Source organism: Anopheles ziemanni, chromosome 3, assembly GCF_943734765.1.
Source record: "Anopheles ziemanni chromosome 3, idAnoZiCoDA_A2_x.2, whole genome shotgun sequence".
Classification (NCBI taxonomy): Eukaryota; Metazoa; Arthropoda; class Insecta; order Diptera; family Culicidae; genus Anopheles; species Anopheles ziemanni.
Window position 1 is genome coordinate 89,648,713 of NC_080706.1, and position 21,606 is coordinate 89,670,318.

Genomic DNA, 21,606 nt, shown 5'->3' on the forward strand with positions numbered 1-21,606 from the left:
GCTTAAAACCCGCACCAAACGGGGGTCCCGATAATTTATCGACTCGGATGAAATATTTGACACAATATCTTAATTAATTACTGGCAGCACTGGTCGGGAACTCCCGGAACACACAAAAACCGCGCGATCATGTGCCGCTGTACGATGGGGAGCGCATATGTGGTGTCAGTGGGACCTTCCCCAGTGTGGCATTCCTCCCCGCCCCAGTGCAGGTTCTTCAGAGTTCGAGCTCGATTTGACAGATGGGTCTCGGGCCGACGTTAGGGAACCTCCTCCGAAGAACCAAAACCTTGAGCGGTTTTAGAGTACCCACACACACACACACATAGGGGTGGGCTTCCCGGGTGCCAACCGGTGGGCTTTTGTGTATCGGAGGCGCGAGTTTAGACCACTTGACCAAATCTCTCCTCGTATATCGTTTTCGCGGCATAATTTATGTCCTCCCCATCGAAGCCAACGCCTCACGCCGTCTGGTGCGGAGTTCGCAGCTCCGAGGAAGGCCTACGCAGATAAGAACCGGTCGACGGCGATGGCGCGTGTTCAACTCCAATGGCGTGGCGCCGGTGCTCTATTATTAATGTCCCCATTCCGGAGCTCTACCGGAGCGTCGGACTTTGTTGGGTGAACGACGCCCCGCCAAATCCCCCACGGTGTCGTGTAACCTCTCCAGATGCCCCTCGCTTATGTGAGACATCGCCCGAGAGCCACCTGTAGTGACCGGTTGCGGCGATACTGATGCGTCATTTACGACGAGCTAAATCTTCCATTAATTTCACCCGGTCGAGGAAAATCCAAAGTCATTGAACAAACACATGGAAGCTTACACACTCAATGATACGAAGGGAACCATTTTTGGAGAACCGGAACGGAATAAGGTATCAGGTTTTGAGAATGTAGGAAGTCAGTTAAGTAAGCTCATCGATTGGGAGCTTACGATGTTGGGGGGGGAGCCTGATTCATTTGCCTTACCCAAGTGTCCTCTACCAGCTGCTCCGGTTCCACGCTGAGCTGGAATCGTCCAATACCGCAAACCGATTTTGCGATACAATAAAACCGCAGGAGCATTTCTTCCAAAATCCACCAATTTACTACCACCGTCGTCGGTTCACAACCTCCCGTTTCCCAACACGAGGTCGTAAATAGTGCCCTTAAGGTGCCACACCGAAGCTGTGTGGAAATGTGTTTTTCCCCAGGACGTGAAAAGCTGTCGCCGGGTGATTTCCCCCCTTAAGTTCGCTCGTAAACGTTTGGCAAACGGACGGGAAATTTAGTGGTCTACCAAGACTCTCAGGGGCGACGGAAGAAGGTTGGAATCGAATCGGTTGACCATAATGACGAAATAAATGGCAATGTGTGTGTTCTGGGGGGGTGGGCGAAAAGAAAAGCACCTCCCACGGGCGCCGGGTGTTTATTTCCCGTGGTGACGCTGGTGGATAATAGCTTTCTTGAAATTGAACCTTAGCCACGAATAAAATCGGGTTCGTAAATGCGCTTGTTTTCTTTCATTTTTTAATGTTTTGTTTACTCTCCTATCAGCTCGCCCTCACGTTCGATGCAGTTTAGCAATTTTTCTTTCGATGTTTTTTTTATCGTCCCGTGTGAGTAATGATGAGAAATAAAGCTACCGCTTCGACACTTTCCGGAAAGTTTTCATGGAATTTTAAGCAGCACAATAAAACTTCCCACATTTGGAGAACTTACGCCCCCAGGAATTCGATACATCCTTGCGTAATGTTGGTGTAATTTAAATTTATACTCCAATTCCGCACATTAAACTGTGTGCGCCTGTGCATAAAGTGCACTTTATCGTCGGCGGGCAATGGAAAAACCATTTTCCATGCCTTCATGAAAGTATAAATAAATTTCCCGCGCCCTTGTTATCTGTTTTTTTTTTACCTCCTATTTCTCGTCTCGTCTCCATATTCTTATTCAGAGACATCAGACATTCGCTCCCTCCCGCCATTAAGCGGCACCGGGCCGGCATGTTTTTCCATACATTATTCATCGCTGCTCGAAGTGCTCTTCAAAGCATTATACAACGGGAAACGTAAATGATATGGCGAGTTATGGAAAAGCGAGCGATGAAAAGTACGACATTGCAACGCTTAGCAATCAAACGAATCCAAACGAACTCGGCTAACATGATGGGTTGATGACGTATATATGAAGAGTTTAAATTGGTACGATCTTTAGAATGTCTGGGGGGAGTTTTAGAGTGCCGGAAAAAGGGTAGAAAATCATTAGAAATTAGCCACAAACTTGTAAAGATTGAAGTGTAGTCTACTGAAGTGGTAAAATAGTCAAAAGCAAACATCAAACGTTCACTTAAAATAATTCTAGCTTCGAAAGCTTTCAAATCTAAATCCCTGTGGTTTGTGTTTCATATTAAAAATACCTTTCCAATGCGGTCCCAACACGTATCGACTGCACGAGATTAAGGATGGGAAACGGTACCTTGGTTCTCCACGCGAAACCCGAAAGGAAACTGCATCCTGCACATCACAATACCAACGACCATTAGAAGAAAAGCTCTGACGGTGAAAATAAAATGGTAAGGCTTCCGACCGGAAAGGAAAGCGAACATAACAAAGACATATTCCCGGTGCTGCCATTGTTCCTCCCCCCCCCCCCCCCCCCCCCCCCCCCAATGCTGACGCCACGTCTCGGATGGATTCGTTCAAAAGGCAGCCGTAACATCAGAATAAGGATGTCTTTCCGCCGACGGAAGCGTACGCGAGACGGCCAAAAGAAACAGGAATGCAATTGTTTGTTACTGTGCGACCGTGGGTTGCCGTAGCAGATGAGGATTTTCCCAGCAAGTCGTCAAGCTATGCTTGCGATCTTCGAAAGCGGAAGCAAACGATGTGTTCGTCCACAAAATGCTTCTCCCGTGCCACCGTTCGTCATGAGATGCACTCAAAACAGCGCGTTTTCTTTTCCCGCTGCCGCTTGAAATGTCTTCCGAATCATTGTGTTTCCTCGTTGCAAGTCATTCCAAAGAAAAGCGAGGTGGGGAGGACACTTGGAGGTCAAGTGTAGTAAAATCGAAGACTAAGCACATACAAAGGATGTGTGGAAAAAAAGGAAAACGTTCGCAATTGCGGATGCAATTTCACATAGTTACCCCAGCGTTCCGGTTCTTCGAGCACAATTCTTTTCTCCAACTCTAACAGATGAAAACTGAAGGTGCAACACGCAAGTGGAGACGCACTCTGTATGCTTTCTAAATGGGGCAGAAAAAAAGGAACGATTGTCTTCCATTTCCACTTGAATTAACGAACAAACAGCTCATGCACGCACCACTGACCCTTTCGGCGGAGGATATGCAGGGCCCTGGTTGATGTTTGTTCTTTCGGATCGGGAGTGTAAAAGATACATATCTTAAGGCGATTTGATATCAACCGCCTTTGAACAAGATTTCTTAAACTTTTCTCCCACGTAAGAAAAGAGCTTCAAATAAACGGTAAAAGAAAATTTGTTTTCATACAGATTTTTTAAATGCTAGCTCGTTTGAAAGTTTAGTCACAAGTGGAATGTCTAAAATAATAAGCCATAAATTATACACTTAGCCTACAATAAGCTTAACAGTGCAAAGAGAGACTTAAAATTTGTAAAGAGTACTGTTTGATACATTTTACTTGAGAGTTGTGTTGTTGAGTTTATTCGATTTGCTTTCTCTTTTTTCTCATTCTTACTAAATTTTATATGAAACAGTTTCAGTAAACACCGGTTGAAATCTAGTTCTGGACACAACTTTCTAGCTTATGATTTTTAGTAGTTTTGAGAGGTTTTTTTTAATAATTAGAATTACACATTTTAAATGTTTGATAATTCATTGATTATTTCGTGATACAACACAACCCTGCTATTGTAAATGAGAGATTTTTTTTAGAATCGTGTATTAGTGTAATGCTATCGAAAACATCCTAACATTGCTATACGATTATCGATTAACGTCTTAGTCATTCTTTGGTTTGTACAACACATATAAAGAAAACTTAATGCAGGGAAAGTTTCAACAATTTATCTAAATCATTACACTTCTTTAATTTGTATGTGGTATAATCGTCCTTTTCGTTTTAAATATCAATTTTATTCATATTTGTACTTTCTATTCACATTTGTTCCTTGTTTTTCAAACTTCAAACAATAATGTTTGAAGTTTTATATTTTATATCTACACTTGTGGTATAGCACAGTTTACATTTTCATACATTATTATACATGTGTTTTAATCTGTTTCACATGCATTGCTACACATTGATCAGGAGGAGACCCTTTTGCAATCAATCTCACTCAATTCACATGAGCAGGATTAGATTTATGTTCGATAAATCTCCCCAGGCGTACGTATACACCTTCGTTATCCTCTTCATTTTTAATGGACCTATTATGTTGTATCAAGTGCCTTTCCGTACGTTGCTTCGAAGATTGAGCACAATATATCGATACCGTTTCCGGTCGTGTCCAAGCCCCCCGGATAACCACTTCGAACAGCTGCCCGGAGCGAGGTTTCGAGCGAAGAAAAGTACACCAAAGTCACCTCAGGTTTGTTCTTCTCTGACAGTTTTATCTGCTTCCCCAACCGGGACCGGCTTAAGTTTTCCTCGGTCCCATCGCTCGGAAAACTTCCACCGATAATAGTTTGCCATCAACGTAGTTCCTGACGCACTCTGACTGCTTCGGTCAACCGTTGGAAAAAAGGCTGTTAAAGGCAAGTGAATTATCTCGCTTCGGAGTGAGGAGAAAAAGGGGTAAAGAAACCCAAACCCGTAATGGGTCGTTTTTTGGAGTAACTCACTCCGAAACTGAAGTGTCCTCTTGCCACACGATAGTCACACGTTCTATTGTTCATTCCAACACAGCGTTGGCATAAAACATTGTCTTTTGAGGGACAGCAGAACAATGAGCGAGCACAAAATCTAAACATTGACTTAACTTTTCCTTTGCGAAAAAGCAACAAACCGACGACACAAGTTTAATCAATTTTCTCGACTCGTCTTTCCAATTCACGGACCTGCAAGTAAACTTTCACATAGAATCTCAACTCGATTCACTTACTTTCGGAAACTTCTTTGCCAGCAAGCCGAGAGAGGTTTTTGCCAAAGTCTGAACCACCATCTTGTGGATGCTTGTGGAAAGATCTGTTTTTCTTATAAAAGAACATTCCAGCTCTCTGGCCCGCGCAACATCTGCACTAACCAAGGACGGCCGGGACCTGAAGGTGAGGTGCACGCGTGGGCGATAATGTTTCCTGTAACTTGTTGGGCCCCTGCTTTTACCCAGACAAAGCTGACGCTCATTACGCTCGTTGCGAAACTCCCATTCCGCCGAAATTGGAGATTGGTTGTTTGTGTTGTTAAGGTTTCTTAGCTTTCTCGACTTCTCGTTGGTTCCTCAATCGATCCGTCCTCGGAACAGCGGACGGTGAATCCCCACGAGTGATGGACTTGACCATTGGGAAGGAAATGGTAGATAGCACCGTCCTCTTATCTTATCACCCGGATGGCGATTGAAGCGATTCATGCAAATGAATCGACCAATCTTGGGTTCCAACTTGAACGACGTTTAGTTCAGTAGTTTCCTTCCAACAATGAGGTCCACAAGGTTCACTCTGGCGACTGCCCTGGTCCTGCTGGTAGCGATAGGATCATGGTCCGACCGTCAAGGAGTCTCCGCCCAACTGTCCGAGCTGGACTGTTCCGATCCGGCGAACGTCGGTATATTTCTGCCCCATCCGAGTTCCTGCCAGAAGTATCTCAACTGCTGGGGAGGGCTGCTCGTCGAAGGTACCTGCCCGTTCGGACTGTTCTTCGACCTCGAGCGGCAGGTGTGTGAGTCCGAGGCCCGTGTACGCTGCGCTGAGTCGATGAAGGAACCAACCCTAGACCGGGAACCCGGTGAAGACTAAACATGTGAAGTTCAGTTGATTGTTCGTGAACTCCAGAGAGCCTGAAGTGTATGCTATTAAAAACTTGTGTGAATAGTCATCATTAGGTAGCTAGAAAGTTAATTGGTTCTGCTTGTTCGAAAACTTTTAACACTGTCGATGAAGTAAATAAAGAAGGTCAGACGTGTGAACGAACACAACTCCCTTTTAATCGATGACGCAAACCCCACGGTACGCTGTCACGCATTGCGGGTGGCGTTCCCTTTCGATTAATTGATCATTTCCCTTCCCCTTTCCCGTCCCTTATCGAAGTGTCGCCCCCATCGAAGGTCGCCGCAAACGGTGTTCATAATAATTTAATTTGAATCGCCCTTAGCTGCGTGTGAATGTGCCGCCATTAGTCGGGGGAACGTGACCAAAGGCACACACACAAACACCGGACACTCTTTTCGAATCAATCTCGAGCGATCAAAGTGATGCCCGACGGGGGGTCACTCCGACGCTGGGACGTAATTACAATTTATTCTTCTGTAATTGCATCTGACCATATTCGAATTCTGCTGTCTCATTCGTCAGGAGTTTTTTTTTTTTTGTTCGATCGAAAAATAAGCCCTTGTACTAGAGTACTTTCCTTCTGTCAAGGTGTTCGGGCATGGCTTGAACTTGTATCTCCATGATGGATGCGGTACCGGTCGACATCTCTTTGGCTGATAGCTACTCAAACTCTTATCTCTCAAGCATGCTCGAATCAGTTTGTTGCTACCAATGGATGTGTTTTCTCAGACTGTTCTCCATCCGAGAGAAACATAAGTTCTCATAATTTTTTTCTCCTGTATCGGTGGTCACTAGTAATCCTCTTAGGAAAACCGGTACCATATGCCCGCCACACAAAGAAGCTTCTCCAGTGAACCTTTTTTCTTTTTGATAAACCCGATTTCTTCTAAGAGACGTGTCAAATGCATTGATAGTGAGAAAAAATAGTCAGATTTTGCTTGGAAAACTGGTCCTCTTCAAGAAAGGTAAAGTGAGGCAAAATGCACCTCTTGAGGGAAAAATATTAATTTCTTGCAGTTCACTCAAGAAAAATATAAATATTACAAATCGATTATCGTCCTAGTTTGTTACCAAAAAACTATGTCATAACCACGTTAAAACTCACTTAGAACTTGTTAGAACTCCAGTCAAAAGTTTCTTTTGTTACAAAGAATTTAACATCATGTATTTTATTTAAGTATTTGCAAAAATTGAAAATCATTTATGAGTTCTGGATGCAGAAGACGTACAATCTTGAGTTAGTTTAGTGGATACAGTGTCATACTGAAGAAGCTTACAACTAGATAAGACGGTGTATATTACATCCGGATGAGTATGTTATAATTGTTGTTACCAGAACAGAAACGCAAGTATTATAAACCCAATTCTTTTGAGATTTTGTTTAGCTACATATTGTGGTATTAGATGAGTTGTTTGCTTGATTGAAATGTTTCATTTCAACACTCATTACAGTTCCAACTTTTATATTTCCATCTTACATGATTTCATGCTTGATTCGCTTTATCCAATAATCTCTTGCCTAAAATGGCGTAATTCTGCTAAAACCACGCCGGTCGATTTTACCTCACTGGTGCATCTTACCCCAGTTTCCCCTACCAACTTTTTCCTGTTACGCCCAACGTTCGTTTAATGTGAACTTGATTTTTTCGGAATATAATGTCTTTGAACCGTTTTCCGTCGACTAATTACCCACCGAGAAGCGTTCCCTTCCGGTAGCCGTGTCCTTTCTTACTGAACTTACCCACGCCAAAAAAGGGTGTAAAACGCGAGAGAATGAATTAAAAATGACTCAACTCCAATTAAACGGTCCCATCTCACATCCCCACCCCCCTCGAACACCGAGCGATGAAACGGTAATCCTAATTGCAAATTTAATTGATCTTTGATGTATCCCATTAGCCGATTCCGGTAGCCGGTTGCTTTCGGGTTCGACTTAAAAGGTAATCAATTTCCGGCTAGAGCAAGGGAAAAAACTGGCAGCCGATGTTTCCGAACTCCTAACGGTGGAGTAAGGATCGATTTCAACGACCTACCGGTTTGGTTCAAAGACAAATGGGATAGAGTCCAACACGATCGTCATCCATCAATTGGAAGAACCTTTTTCGATAGGCCTTGCGCTTCCTTTCTTTCCCGGAGTGATTAAAAGCCACTCACTTCTTCGAGCCCCTTTGCTTTAATCCTGTTTTAATGATACCTAGCGATGGCTGGCGATTACTTCTCCTACTGTGTGCCGATTCCTTTCAAACCACATCGATTGCCCTTGCAAACATCACCGGAACCATTTGCGTTATTTATCCCCGGGAAAAGGAAAGGTCCTTTCGGAGTGCCAAGCTTCGGCGGGAAACAAAAACCCTCTCCCGGGAACCATTTATTAGTCCTAAGCAAATTAATCAAGAAAGTCAAAGATCAAATATTGGCCATGTGTCAATGTCATCCTTTGGGGGGCTCCTGAATGCGAAGCAGTGTAGTTGGAGTAGCTTTGCTTAAGGACATCTCATCGTTCATTATCCAATTGTGGTACACCGAGACCAGATTTGTGCCAAAGATGATGATGGTGATGCTGGAGGGTATCAGACAGAAATAGGGGGTCACATTGTGGCTGAAGAGTGCCTGTCTATCCATCCCTGGACATCTCCACACCCGAGGGATACAAGCGGATGAGATGACAATATCTATTGAAGCTTGGATACGATTAATTGATGCTATGCAATGAAGCCCTGCGGGTTCCGTATCGTCGTAGTCACATGCCGACCCATATCCGATGACTCAGTGAAAGAAAATGTACCCAAGAATCCGGTATCTTCGCCCACAGGCGCTCGACAAACATATGCTGCAACCGAATTCACCGTCTCCAAAGTCGGGAGTCGTCGCAGCGTGAACTTCTGAATCATCGTCAACGGTCTCTGGGAATTACTTAGCCAATGGCAGATGATAAGTTCTCGAGTAGTAAATTCGTCGGAATTAAAAATAGAGCGCGATGGTATCGGTGAATCGGAGGCTACACGAGACACGTCCCGGCGCTTTAATGTATGCTAATCCGTATCCGACCGCAAAAACAAACTCCACAGTTCCGCAAACAAGATTCCACGAAAACGAATGGTAATGCCAATCCCTCTGGCATGCCATTTCCATTTAACCCCCCCGACTGCCTGTTGCAGGTTCGTGGGAAATTGCTCAATGAATCACGCGATAAAACCGCCAAACCGTGGTTCGACTTAGAAATTCCTTCCCGTACCGGCAGAAGAGTTTGGACGGCTTTAAACAAACGGTTACTCTCCGGAGTCGTCGAGCGTCTCGAGTGTTGTAAAGTAATTACTTTCCTCCACTCTACGACTGCACGATTCCAAACAAACCATCCATTCACATCCAGTTTGTTTTCTTCACCGGAATATCGCGTCTTGATTCACTTCCCTTCCGGAACTCTTCTCGTAAACTCATGAATGAACATCGTACGCACACGCGTTCGAAGGCGCAACAACAACAAGCTGACAAAACATTAGTGAACTGCCTTTCCTATGGTTTTTTTTTCTTTGCTTCCTCCCTCAATTTTAATCCCATTTTTCCCGTCCCCTTATCTTCTTCGTGGTCCGCCCGCGTTTTACCATTTCGGTTCGAATTCAGAGCGATGATTAATTGGGTCTATATTTAGCGCCTTTTCGGAACGCACGTGGTTCCGGAATGTGCACGAAATCTGTCTTCCCGTCTGTCTGGTGGAGGTTCCTCTTTGCTCCCTCATCCCCGTTCACCTCCCAAGCCGGTAGTTTCAAATTTCATCAATTGGTCGATTAATCATGCCGCTAAATTCCTCGCGTGGCAGAGTTCTTCCTTTCCATTTTGGACCGGTCGCTTGACGAGCTGGTTGTTCTGTTTCCAAACATTTTCTCCCACGGTGTGATCCTCAATATTTCTCCTCTCATGTGGAAATTTGTCCGCTTTTCCTGTTTTTGTACTCGTCTTCGTTCGAAATTCAACCAACCGTACGGAAAATTGTTCACAGCGGAACGACGCAAAAATGTGCCACTTTTTAGGACTCACAAAAACGTTGGAAAATAAAAAAGGAACGCTAAATGCGGTTCGATTGGTGGCAGGTTTTTCTTTTTTGGTTCCCCTCCGATCCACCGGGTGTCGTCGTGATTATTGATGAATTGCAATGAACGGCGATGACGGCGATCTGTCAAATGAGCCAAATGCGTGACGCGAACGTGGGGGGGGACAAAATAAAAATCGGGAAAAACTCGGTCCACTCGGCCGTGGAAAATGGCAAGGTAAAATAAAAAAAAAACTCGCACCAACCTACATAAATCACATTTAAAGAACAGGTAAAACATCACACAATGGGTGGAAAATCGGTGGAAAAAAGATAACCCGGGGTGGGAAAAGCGCCGTTGGTGCACTCGAATGGAAATAAAACGAATCATGTCAACAGCGCGCGCGAAACAATCGCATGACGGAGATGACGGGTGGTCGCGGGTTTTGTTCCACGCGGCACGTCAAAAGGGCGAAACGTCAAAGCCGATGGGGAAATGGTGGTGTTCCTGGTGGCCGTCGGGGAAAATTATACGCCACACCGAACGTACTGCTTTTACCTACCCGTACACCGAAACGCGTTGGGGACCTCGACACTGATGGATGGAAATATATAAAACCACTGAAGGAGGGATACGAGAAGAGGGATATACAAGCCAACGGGATCAGAAGCAGTGGAAAACAATAAGAAAATAGCGAGAAAAAGCACACGTTTGTCACTGGGAGTCACCTGATGAGGCCGCTTCACGTGGGGCTCACGTTTATAAATCTTCCTGGGGCTTCTTCTCCCAAAAACACACCCACTCTTTTGTAGGAACTCAAACCGGACGACATCTAAACTCATCCAAGAGCAACAGGAATTGCGACCTTAGGGGGTGGGGGATCCATTGGAGGTAGGGAAAATGAGTTCGGTGTATGAATATTTCACGCGACAAATGGGAGAACCCTTCCAAAAGCTGCCGGTCTCGAGCGAACCGTCGGTTGATGTCGGTCGTCGTCGTCGTTGTTTGCTAGGTGTTCCAATTTTCTCTCACGCGCCCCTACCTCGGCCGAGCCATTTTTGTCGCCATTTTCCTGATAATGATGATTCAAAGGGAATGATAAATAATTTATGACGACGACAACACCGGACACAGGGCTTGAGTGAGTGAAGGGAGTCCAACGTTGGGAGGCGGGTAGGCGATGGCCCACACACTTGACAAGCCTTTGAATTAAGAACCGGTTGCTCTCGAGTTTTCCGACCCTCCCCCTTTGGGTCGACCCATTTCGGTAGCCATAGTGTTGGGGGCGATTTTCACAAGAATCCAGTTCCCAGAACGATGTACAGGTGTATCTCGAGGTGGAAAGATGGTGTTGCGACGTTAGAACAAAGTGGGAAAACATGAAGTGGTCCCACTCATCGATCAAAACCATCTCCGCTGGGGAAACCCCAAGGGTAGGAGGAGGATCGCTGGTGGTGGGAAAACTTTTCCCACAAGCTGTAGGATGCGCGGTGTGTCTCTCAGAATGTATCTTTAATGTGTTTATAGGCCGCGGCAGTCCAAGTTTTCGCTTCCGTTCACCGTTTCCCGGTGAGACCGGGTCGGTAATGATAGGTGGCGTATCTTGCGACTGTGACGATTATATTCGACATGGGCGAAAGCGCGCCGAAAGTGTTCCGGACAACTCTAATCAAATCGCGAGACTTCAGGAGAGACCAGATTATGCCAATTTGTCTTGGGGGGGGCTTGGAAGTTTTGGAACCGAACGAGGCAGGTCGTTCACACGGAAAAGTTTGGTTCCCCGCTGCTTTTCCTTGACAATGAACGATGATTTCATGGGAAAGTTTTATCCTTTCCCGGGCACCCGTTCGAAGTTCGTTGTTTGGTTCGCAAGCATACCTTGGTTATACACACCTTGGGTACTTGGTGAGACAAGTGCGGCGTAGGGAAGATTCAGTTGAAATCTTATAAAATTGTGTGAACTCCTTTTTTGGAACATTAATTCTATGAGAAGTTTAATTCACAAGCATAATTCTTTTCGTTATCTTGGTACTTTAACAATATTTGATAGCCTTTGTTCCTCTTAAAACCCAACAATTGTGTTCGAAAATTAGACCAAACCGGGAACCTCTGGAAGGAATAAAATTGTTTACATTATTGATCGATAAACTAACCACGCGCGCACAAACTTCTTAGGCCCAATAACTTTTAGGATAGAGCGCTTATTTATGTTCCAATGCTTTTAACGATCGAATTAAATATTCGAAACTGTCAAATAAGTTCGATACAAAATTACACCCTAACCTGTCGTTTTGTGGAGCTGAAAATTGATTTTTAATTAGGTTTCGATGCATCATTTAGGTTGTTTATTGTATCACCTATCGCTTGTTTGATCTCTTGAGCTTTTCAAAATTCGAACACTCCTAATACTTTATCGAGTAAATTAACCTCTTTAATTGGTCTTCAGCGGGTTTTGCTAAAATAATCTTGAAATTTAAGACTTAAGGGATAAAGTATAAAAAAGGGGCCAACCAAGTAATAATTCCGGTGACCCTGAGACTGACGAACATAAAGTGTGAGCCACATCCAATATTTTTACAGATTCTGATCGACCGGTTCGTGGGAAATTTTATTGACCTTCCTGCTAAAATGCACACTTTCCCGCGTTCGGAAGGAAATCTGCCCCGAAACGACGACATTGAATAGCAATAAAGCTAAACACTGCTCCCACTGTGCGGCGATCGAAGCCACTTTTAATCCTTTTGTGCCATCCCCTGCACTGCGTCGGAAAAGAAAACGGAAATGGAATCTCGGTGGTCACCGCCAATCGGATGTCAGTCCGCGGGGAAAAAAAGGATGTTTGTGCAAAATAAAGGAAAAGAAAAACCCACCTTCCTTATCGCTTTTCCCGATGTCAAGGGTTTTCCGTCCCATTCGAGAGCTTTTATATTTTTATGGTTCCGCATTTATTACCGTTATGTCGTCGTACTCCTGGCGGTGGTTTTCCTCCCCGGGCGGAACTGAATCCACCCCGAAATGGGGGATGACATTTTCATGAGCTATGAGGTCGGTCGGGTCCGGTTCATCCGCTCCTGCATTCATGGTGCGATTTTCCTCCTTTGGTATTATTTTCAACGTCATTTTTCTTCACCCGTCTGTCACTTCCGAGCGGCTGAGCCGTAATTTGTTGTTCGTCTCGAACGTGGACGTGGTGCGCCCCCCTCCGGGTTTCGAAATTTATGGCCCAACATGATGGATTGGATGAGTGACGGGGTCAGTACGCGACCGTTCGAATAAATTCCTTCCTTCTTGTTCTGTTTTCCTTTCGGGATCGTTTTATTCCGCATATCCTTTTCTTTTTTTGGAGGTGTTTTTATTTTCCCTCAACACCGAAAAACCCGACATTTATGCTGACAGCGTTCACGAACGGAGCCGTGCCGGGGGGAGATTTGTGCTTTTCCTTTCTCACCCGCAAATCATCGGCGCATAAATTGTGTACCGGGAATGCGACGGCAGCCCCGAAGCGAACCCCTGGACGCAACAAAAATAAAACCAATCGACACCGGGTCAAAACTTCCCCCCCGGGTGAGGGGGGGGAGGGCTTCCGATCGATCCGAAAGTGACCGACCGACCCTGGGTCTGGGCTGATCAATAAAATATGCGCCACCGGGGTCGAGGTCGGTTCGGTTTTTGGGTTTTCAGCAATAATACATACATCGAGGTGGAAAAATTGGTCCATTGTTCTAGAAATTATGCTAACAACATGGCGCTTAAAAATGCATCCCTTTGACTCCAGGTGCAACATGGAGTGGGTAAACCCACCAACACGGTGGGTCAAATTAAGGGTAAAAAGCTTTGTTGAAAAAGAAAGGATAAAAGAAAAAGCTTTCAAAATGGTTTTCGAATGAACTTTAAAATTAAAATTCCTTTCTGCGCCACAACTTTTACAATTTTATTTTAATTACTTGTCATTTTATGCTAAAAATACATATTAACACAATTTACATGTTGAATACTTTTGCTCAAAACAAATACCACAAACATAAGTAGGACCTAATGAAACATTAAAAAAAACTAGATAAGGTTAATTGAAAAGTCCGATGCGTTCGCCGTAATGTGTGATTGTCTATCGGATAAACCTATTAACGGACGCGTTGTAGCACACGCAAACCAAACGCACGAAACAAGCAACTTTATGCGCGATCGAAGATAAAATTTCAAGCATGAAAAATAAATAAACCCCCAAGATTGAGGCACTTCAATCCCAACACTCGCCTTCAATCGGTGCGGTGTTTTGCGATTCAAGCTTCCAGTTTCCAGCTCCACTCGAAGTGGCCTCTTTTATAGTTTCTTGTTTTCCTCTCGCCTTTTAATGGAGGCGCAACTTAATTGACGCTTTATCTTATCGGGCAGCGATTAACAATGCTTTTGGTACCTTCTCGTCGAGCGTCTTTCCCTTGTGTTTTTTTTTTTGTTTTGTTCCATTCCGCCTCTCGTGAGGGTTTGATTTCGATTTTTAATGGACCCCTCGGTGGCTAGCCGGATGATACTGGACACCATTTTCCCTTTTTCGGACGAAAACAACTGATACGGAAGCAATAAAATAAGCACATTTAGACTTTTGCTGGCGGGGTCAATACGATAGTAGACACAATGCGACCATCCTATCGTACACATTCATTCCAGTGACGATTTCAAAGGGTATGGGAAAACACCGGGCTTCATTTTCACGAGGGAAATCATTGGCAACGCCGTGAAATGCTCGGGACGATCCGATGTTGGCTATTAAAGATAAACTAGCTTCATTCGTAGGAAAGCCTCTTTTCAAAGCGTATTAGTTCCATTAGCAACATCCAAAAACAACCTGCACAACTTTCAGCGGAAAACTCGAACGAAGCTTACCGGATCGCGCTGGGAAAAATTCGATTTCAATCTCCAAACGCCGGAAGTCGATGAATTTCCCCACTAATTCCAATCCGATTTCCAATGCAAGCATCGATTCGATTTTTTTTTTTCAATTTTAGGTTTGTTCGCCCCAGGGTTGTTTTTCGTTGGTCGATTTATCCAGCGGCCCTTGCTCTTGTTAGTGGGAAAACTGTGTAAACTTTTTGTGAAAAAAACAGTAAAGCTTTTAAATATTTAAGTGGCTACAGTTTTCATCCTTTGGTTCCAACACACTTAAAAGCGTACATTTAAAATATGGTCTGTTTAGAAACTAGAATTTTCCGTTAAAAAATACCATTTTGACGAAAAACTTTCGAGCACTTTTTTAAACGCTCAAACCCGCATCGGAATGTAAAAATTTAATGAAACGAAAAGCAAAAGTGTCCTTTTTGTGGATGCGCTCTTTTTTTTTTCGACCCATTCCGTTTGTTAAATCAATAGAACCCGGGAGAGGCGAATGAAAAACGCCATGCTCCCAACTATCATAGGAAACATCTCCCGATCGTCGTTCCTTCCATCGGGTAAAGACTCCCACAACTCACACAGAGGAGCAAAATGTTCACTGTTTGCTCGCAAAAACTTTGCAGCAGCTGCACCGATAGCGAGCGGTGCAGTTAGCGGAAGAATTAAATTAATTCTGGCGAAGTTGCAGCCGGGAAATGGAACTTTTTTACCCGGCCCCTTTTTTTTCCTTTTGGCGAGTCACTAATGAGTGAAGCGGAGTGCATTTGCAAACCAAACGGAATGGGAGGGAAGAAGAACGCTCTTTTTCCCGGTTTGATGTGTGAATTCCGGACCCGGGTGGAAAAGGCTCCCTCGAAGGGGTAATCCATCCGGAAAAACACTCACCCAGTGGAAGCGAGCTGGTAGAAGAAAGGCTGCACGAACGTGAAAAGCGAACGCCGAACAATGGCGCGCGGAGTCCCGAAACCAATGAGCCGGAAAATAGACTCCATCCCTCAGCCTGTTCCATACAAGAGGAAAACAGCAAGCCCGATGGAATATAATGGAGGATAACGCATGGAGTTCGGTGAAAAAAAATTGTATAAATGTATAAGCTACTCGCGCCCGCCGTGTCCACTTCATCAATCCGATCAATTTCAATCGTACCGTTTATCGAAACAGGCGCACCATGCATTTCCATCCCGACGTATGCAGGTTCCAAATCGAATTACGCCCATTTGTGCTCATCAAAACGGCACGAAAGCTGTCGCATGTCATCGAGAGACATCCGGTTTTTGTAGGGGGAAAAAAAAGAAATACAATCCATCCCCAACAAAAACGAGGATCGTTAATGGAGTTAATTGTTTCGCGAAAGTGCTTTTCAACGTACACAAAAAACTGTCCAATTGGATGGTATTTCTATTGTGCGATTCAATAAGGGACAACACTCTGTACTCCAGCTAATTAGGTGCTTTTCATTTAATACCTCAATAATGTACTTTTGATTCGCATTGTTTACATCGAGCTATAGTTTCATAATATTGTATTTCCGGAATTGAATATTAGATGGTTAAACAATACATGTCAAAAACAGTCCGGAACTATGAGACCGAAGAAAGACGAAAATAGTAAATGTTTGCGTTACAAATACTTTAAAGTAGAAAAATATAATAAATTTAGCTTCACTTGCCACAATAGTATTCCTAAACAACTTTAATCTCAGCAAATTGAAGAATTGAACTGCATCAACGCCTTCTAACATTTTACAAACTTACAAAATCACTAAAACAAGTGTTTAGTGTTCTTGTAAGTTTTTAAAACAAGTGTTTAGTGTTCTTGAAAGTTTTATGGTCAAAATCAATGATAGATGAAACCAAATTTTTCAGATTAAACCAAAAGGGAAAAGTACTCAAAAAAGCGTCAGAGCAATATTTAATACTTTTCCGATACAGAAACGTTCGTCATACGACAATAAATAATATAACACTTTCAATGTCAAGATAGAAAACCAAGCTAAGACTAAACATCCCAAAGAGTAAAGGTTTTGGGATTACTAAAGCTTTTAAGTTTCAGAGTGTATTAATTGTTGGTGAAACAGCATTTCAGAACTCATATCAGCGGACTGTCAAAAATGATATCCATGTCAATCGAATTAATCCACCTCCACCATTTTAAAACCGCTTCAATTAAATGATTGATTCATTGCATATAAGCTACATTGGATAGTTAAAGCTTTCAAGAAAGGAGACTTTCATGAACTGGTTTGTAATGAACTCACAACAAGAGTGTGCCAAGTTTGACAATCAAATAAACATACAAACAAACGGCAAAGGCAAACTGTGATCGAGTAAATCAAACATACTGCTCCCCAATTACAACAAAAGGAGTTTCGATGAATACCGTACTAATTCGGCTCTTGCTTGTTTTCTGCTTCCTTTTGTTCCTGCAGGTCTGGAAACCCTCTGCCAGGACGTTCAGTGCCCCGTCGATTGCCCGTCGGACAGCGAGCTTCAGTCAACGGCGAGTGGCGAGAGCGAAGTAGACGAGCTGCCCCTCGAGGAAGATGGCGTCCGAGAGCGTCGCTCCATCGCCATGAACAATCACCCGCGCGAAGCCATCAAGATCACACCGCACGGGAAGGAGTTCAGCCACCAGAACCAGCTGCAGTCTCAGAGCGCCAGCTACTGGCGGTGGAAGCGGTCCGTGGTGGCCAACGACCGCCAGCCGGATCACCACAGCCTGGTGGACGTGTGCTGCCCGCAGAAGTGCACCTGCCGACCGTGTCCGACGCAAACGTGCCCGCCTGGTTTCGTGCCCGTGGTGGACGTCCGAGGTCCGGAGCAGACGGGACAACCGGGAGCCTGCTGTCCTCATGTGCACTGCGAGCGTCGATGCCGCTCGCAAAACTTCCCCTGGAAGACGTTCAGCGACGGTGACCGGTGGAACGAGGACCCGTGCGTGGAGTGTCGGTGTGAGAAGGGCGTGCGACGATGTGAGTCGCCATTCTGCAAGTCACTCGGCTGCAGCAAGCAGATCAAGCTGCCCGACCAGTGCTGCCCGGTGTGCGACGAAACCGACTCGATGTTCTGCCCCGGTCACGCCAACTGTGCGCTCAGCTGTCGCCACGGATTCCAGCAGCAACCGTCCGGTTGTGCACTGTGTGCGTGCTCCCGTAAACCTCCAGCCCTCAACATGACGTCCACCGGCGTCCCGGTGACCACGACGGCGTACTCCAGCCCGACCGAGACCTCCTCCACAACCACGACGGTCACCGCCACCACCAACACGACCACACCTCCGGCAACCGACAGCGAGGCAACGCCCGATGGCACCTTCAGCAACGGTTCCTTCACCGACGAACACCCGGACACCGTGCAACCCGGTGCGGTCCAGCACGTGCCGTACGACATCGCGGAGCTGGGCAACAGCAGCACGCACGACTCATCGGTTGAGCACAGCGACGCTCCCAAGTCGCCGCCCGTCATCTGGCAGCTGATCCTCTACGGCTTGGGCGGGATCCTTTTCGCCGTCGCGTTCATCTACGCCGTGGTGCTCGCGTGGCGTTGCGTGCAAGATCAGCACCGTGGCAAATACAGCACCGTGCCCATCTCCAGCAGCAACTCTACCAGCACCACCACCACCACCACAACCGCCCCCAACGGCACGATCACGGCGAGCACCACCTCGGCGTCCATCAACATGATCTAAACGGGACCTAAACCCGCCCCACTTTCGCTAGTTCCTTTCTTTCATCATTTGGCTTTCATCAACACATAAGCGCTACGCAAAATGCGGTCGATTAACGTCGTTCGAAACCAACGCTTGCTAGATTAGGGTATATGTACCAGTATTCGTCAAACCGAGGTTGCCCCAATCACAGATCGCTTTGCGAAAAAGCGAGCTAAACAGTTTGTTCTGCATGTTGCATACCTTCAGGCGTAAATATGAAAACGTAGGTAGACGATAATTTTGGGACGATGCCACCTTTCATCTGTCATCCGTTTGACAGTTGACAGTGTTAACATTTTGATGAGTTTATTGAAATTGACTTTGAATTAAGTAATTTTTAACTGTTGAGCGGTACATTGCTGATTTTGTTCAGCATGTCAATACTGGTACACATACCCTAATGCGAACCACAACAACAATCGCAGAGCCTACTTTCATCCCGAACAGTAGCGCTCTCGCGGGGAAAATGTGGCTCGATTAGATTTGAGCGTAATTGTAACGTAATATTACATATTTATTCGATAAACCATGGTTCGTAACTTAGCAGAATAAATATACTAGTTTTCCGGAGAACCCGTTCTCTTCGCAAGGAAAACTCTATCACCCTTTTCTCGCTATCCGACAAGCCGATTTGCGCATTCTTGCTTATACCTCTTTGCTAGTTAAACTTTCATTTACTCTCATTCGTTTCATTCGCACTTCAGCGCTAGATTTATTTCCCACGCATCAATGCCGCCTGTGCCGTCGGTCTCAGGGTGGTTTAATAAAAAAAAGAAGAGGAAGAAAAAACAACTAAAATCCGAAAGAAAAACAATTTGTGATACTGTAAAGCGCAAGCGATAGGTACAGCAGAAGAAGAAGGACACCGCAGTTTGCCGTGGAGAAAGTGTGACGAGAGGATGAGAAACTAGAAAATTCAAACCCACGAGCATTAGACCATATAAACAACTTGGAAGTATTGAAAAGAATTTAACAAAAATTAAGTGTGTGAGTGCGTTAAGTGGCTAATTCCTTGAAAGGGATAAGATCTCTGCAGAAGTAAGAAGACGGATGCTTTGGACGGATGGATGAGTTGATGCTTCAAAACCATGGAATGTTTTTTTCAGTTTTTTTTTCTATTTCTGTTGGTTTTGAAGAAACATTTGTGAAGCAACTATTGCAAGTTTAGTTCATAGCGGTTCGTCACCTAATTATAATATATACACATATACGTACACCTATGTTAATTAGTGCTAGTTTTTATTTTAAATATTTATTAAAACACGAACACGACAAAGCAAAAGCCCGAAACGAGGGAACGTGTACTCGAAGATAGCAAAAGTGAAGCCATGAAAAAAGATTTGCGGATCAAATTTGTTAAGTCTACTGAAAACCTTTCCCGTTTTCCTAGTACGAAGGTTGCGGTGGATTTCCTTTTGGGGTGGAATTTTTGTATGACAAGATTTACGGATATTTTGTCCCACTGACGCGTATTATTTTGAAGACTAAGTAGAACACAGTACCACCCTATTTGTTTTAATTTTTTCGTTCGTTTGTGCATCAAACGCTAATTCGTTAGAGTTGATAACGAGAAGAGGTCCGGTGGGCGTATTAAGTAAGTGCTAGCTGGCAAGTGGTTTCCCGTTGTTTGGGAAGCTCACGGAGACCAGAAAGGAAGGATTTAAGCCGATGGAAGAAATCATCCCACAGAAACGGTTTACGAACAAAGGAAATGCCAGTCATTTTGAATAAAAAAAACCAATTGCAATGCTTCCAGAAATAATAGATAAACTGATCTAGACAAAAAGAAACATAAAACGAAAACGGGAGCGGAAAGACAAACCGGTTGCAGGTGATAATGTTTTGTAAAACATAAAAAGAAACAGGAGAAAAAACAAAACGTAAGGGAAATATTCAACACCATCAGCTTCAAAATACTACCGCGCACCAGAAGAAGCGAGTGGCTTCTTGAAATGTAACCGTTTTGGCGGCATTGTACAAAGTGCTTCTTGCTTGCATCCCTTTGAGCGAGCGTACAGCGTTTTTCCTTGTCAAAACAAACCCGGACGCACCCGTTCACTGTTATCACTGCATACCCCTTGGCGTAAGCTGACTAAACTAAACCTAAATAAAAATGCAAACAACCAACAGGCAGGTGGAATGAAGCAGAACAAAAACATCAGCAGTAACCAAAATAGGGGCTAGAGTAGTGGAAAATTTAAAAGAAAAAAACAATATCGGGAAAAAAGGACCGATGCACACAAACCCAACCCAACCAACAAACAACACAACGCTCGACTGCGAGTGCACTTTATCGAACATGAAAAACAACAAAACAAAACAAAAAACACTTACTACCTAAATGTTTCGCTTTCAGCTTTACTCGGTGGACGATTCAATTCGCAGCATACATTACTCGCTCTCATCCATATTAACCGAAAAACCCACGCGAGGAGCACGAAGAGGTGGCAAAAAAATGAGGAAACTCTACTTAGCTCCCATCTGCGAACGCTTTATCATTCATTCATATCATTCCTCTCATGTGCGTCTCTTATGTATTGTGTGTAAACTCTAAAACAAAACAAAAAATTTGAAAATGAACCCACATGCAACGGTAATCTTCTCGAACTTGACGGAAGAAGATACAATCCGAAACGCTAGAATCAAAATAAACTCGCTAGCGAACACGTGTAAAAAAGGACTCGATACTTCGAGCGATCGAAAGCGAAATAAACATTAAAGTAAAATATGTGTGTGCAAAAGAAAATCGAGAACAAAAAATATATATACACACACACACATACACACACAGCATAGTACAAGCATAGAACAACCAATACCATTTAGAACCAAAAGTGAGCGAAACAAGACTAGTTATAACTAAGTTTGTAACTCGTTTAAAACTAAAAGTGTTTCGATTCAATCTTTATCAACTTTCATTTGATTTTACATCTACTTTTACAGTGTATCTTCCCTATAAAACTTATGATCATTCAATTATTCAGTATTGAGTTTAACATAGGTTCGAAATAGTTTACCTAAACCCTCTTTATGTTGCAG

General features: G+C 44.2%; 1 protein-coding gene across 1 annotated transcript; it reads left to right on the forward strand.

Annotated features, from left to right (window-relative positions):
- Positions 1-5,593: 5,593 nt before the first annotated feature.
- On the forward strand, positions 5,594-18,593 carry LOC131285770 (cysteine-rich motor neuron 1 protein). Its single transcript, XM_058314627.1, has 2 exons — positions 5,594-5,900; positions 17,288-18,593. Exons 1-2 carry the CDS (start codon positions 5,594-5,596, stop codon positions 18,544-18,546), a joined length of 1,566 nt encoding a protein of 521 aa, XP_058170610.1. The 3' UTR covers positions 18,547-18,593.
- Positions 18,594-21,606: the final 3,013 nt, after the last annotated feature.

What these genes read in the sequence shown, in the direction of transcription:
- LOC131285770 (XM_058314627.1), top strand. Translation starts at nt 5,594, where the DNA reads ATGAGGTCCACAAGGTTCACTCTGGCGACTGCCCTGGTCCTGCTGGTA. An exon ending in AACCCTAGACCGGGAACCCG is followed by an intron (nt 5,901 to 17,287) that starts GTGAAGACTAAA and finishes TTGTTCCTGCAG; the next exon opens with GTCTGGAAACCCTCTGCCAG.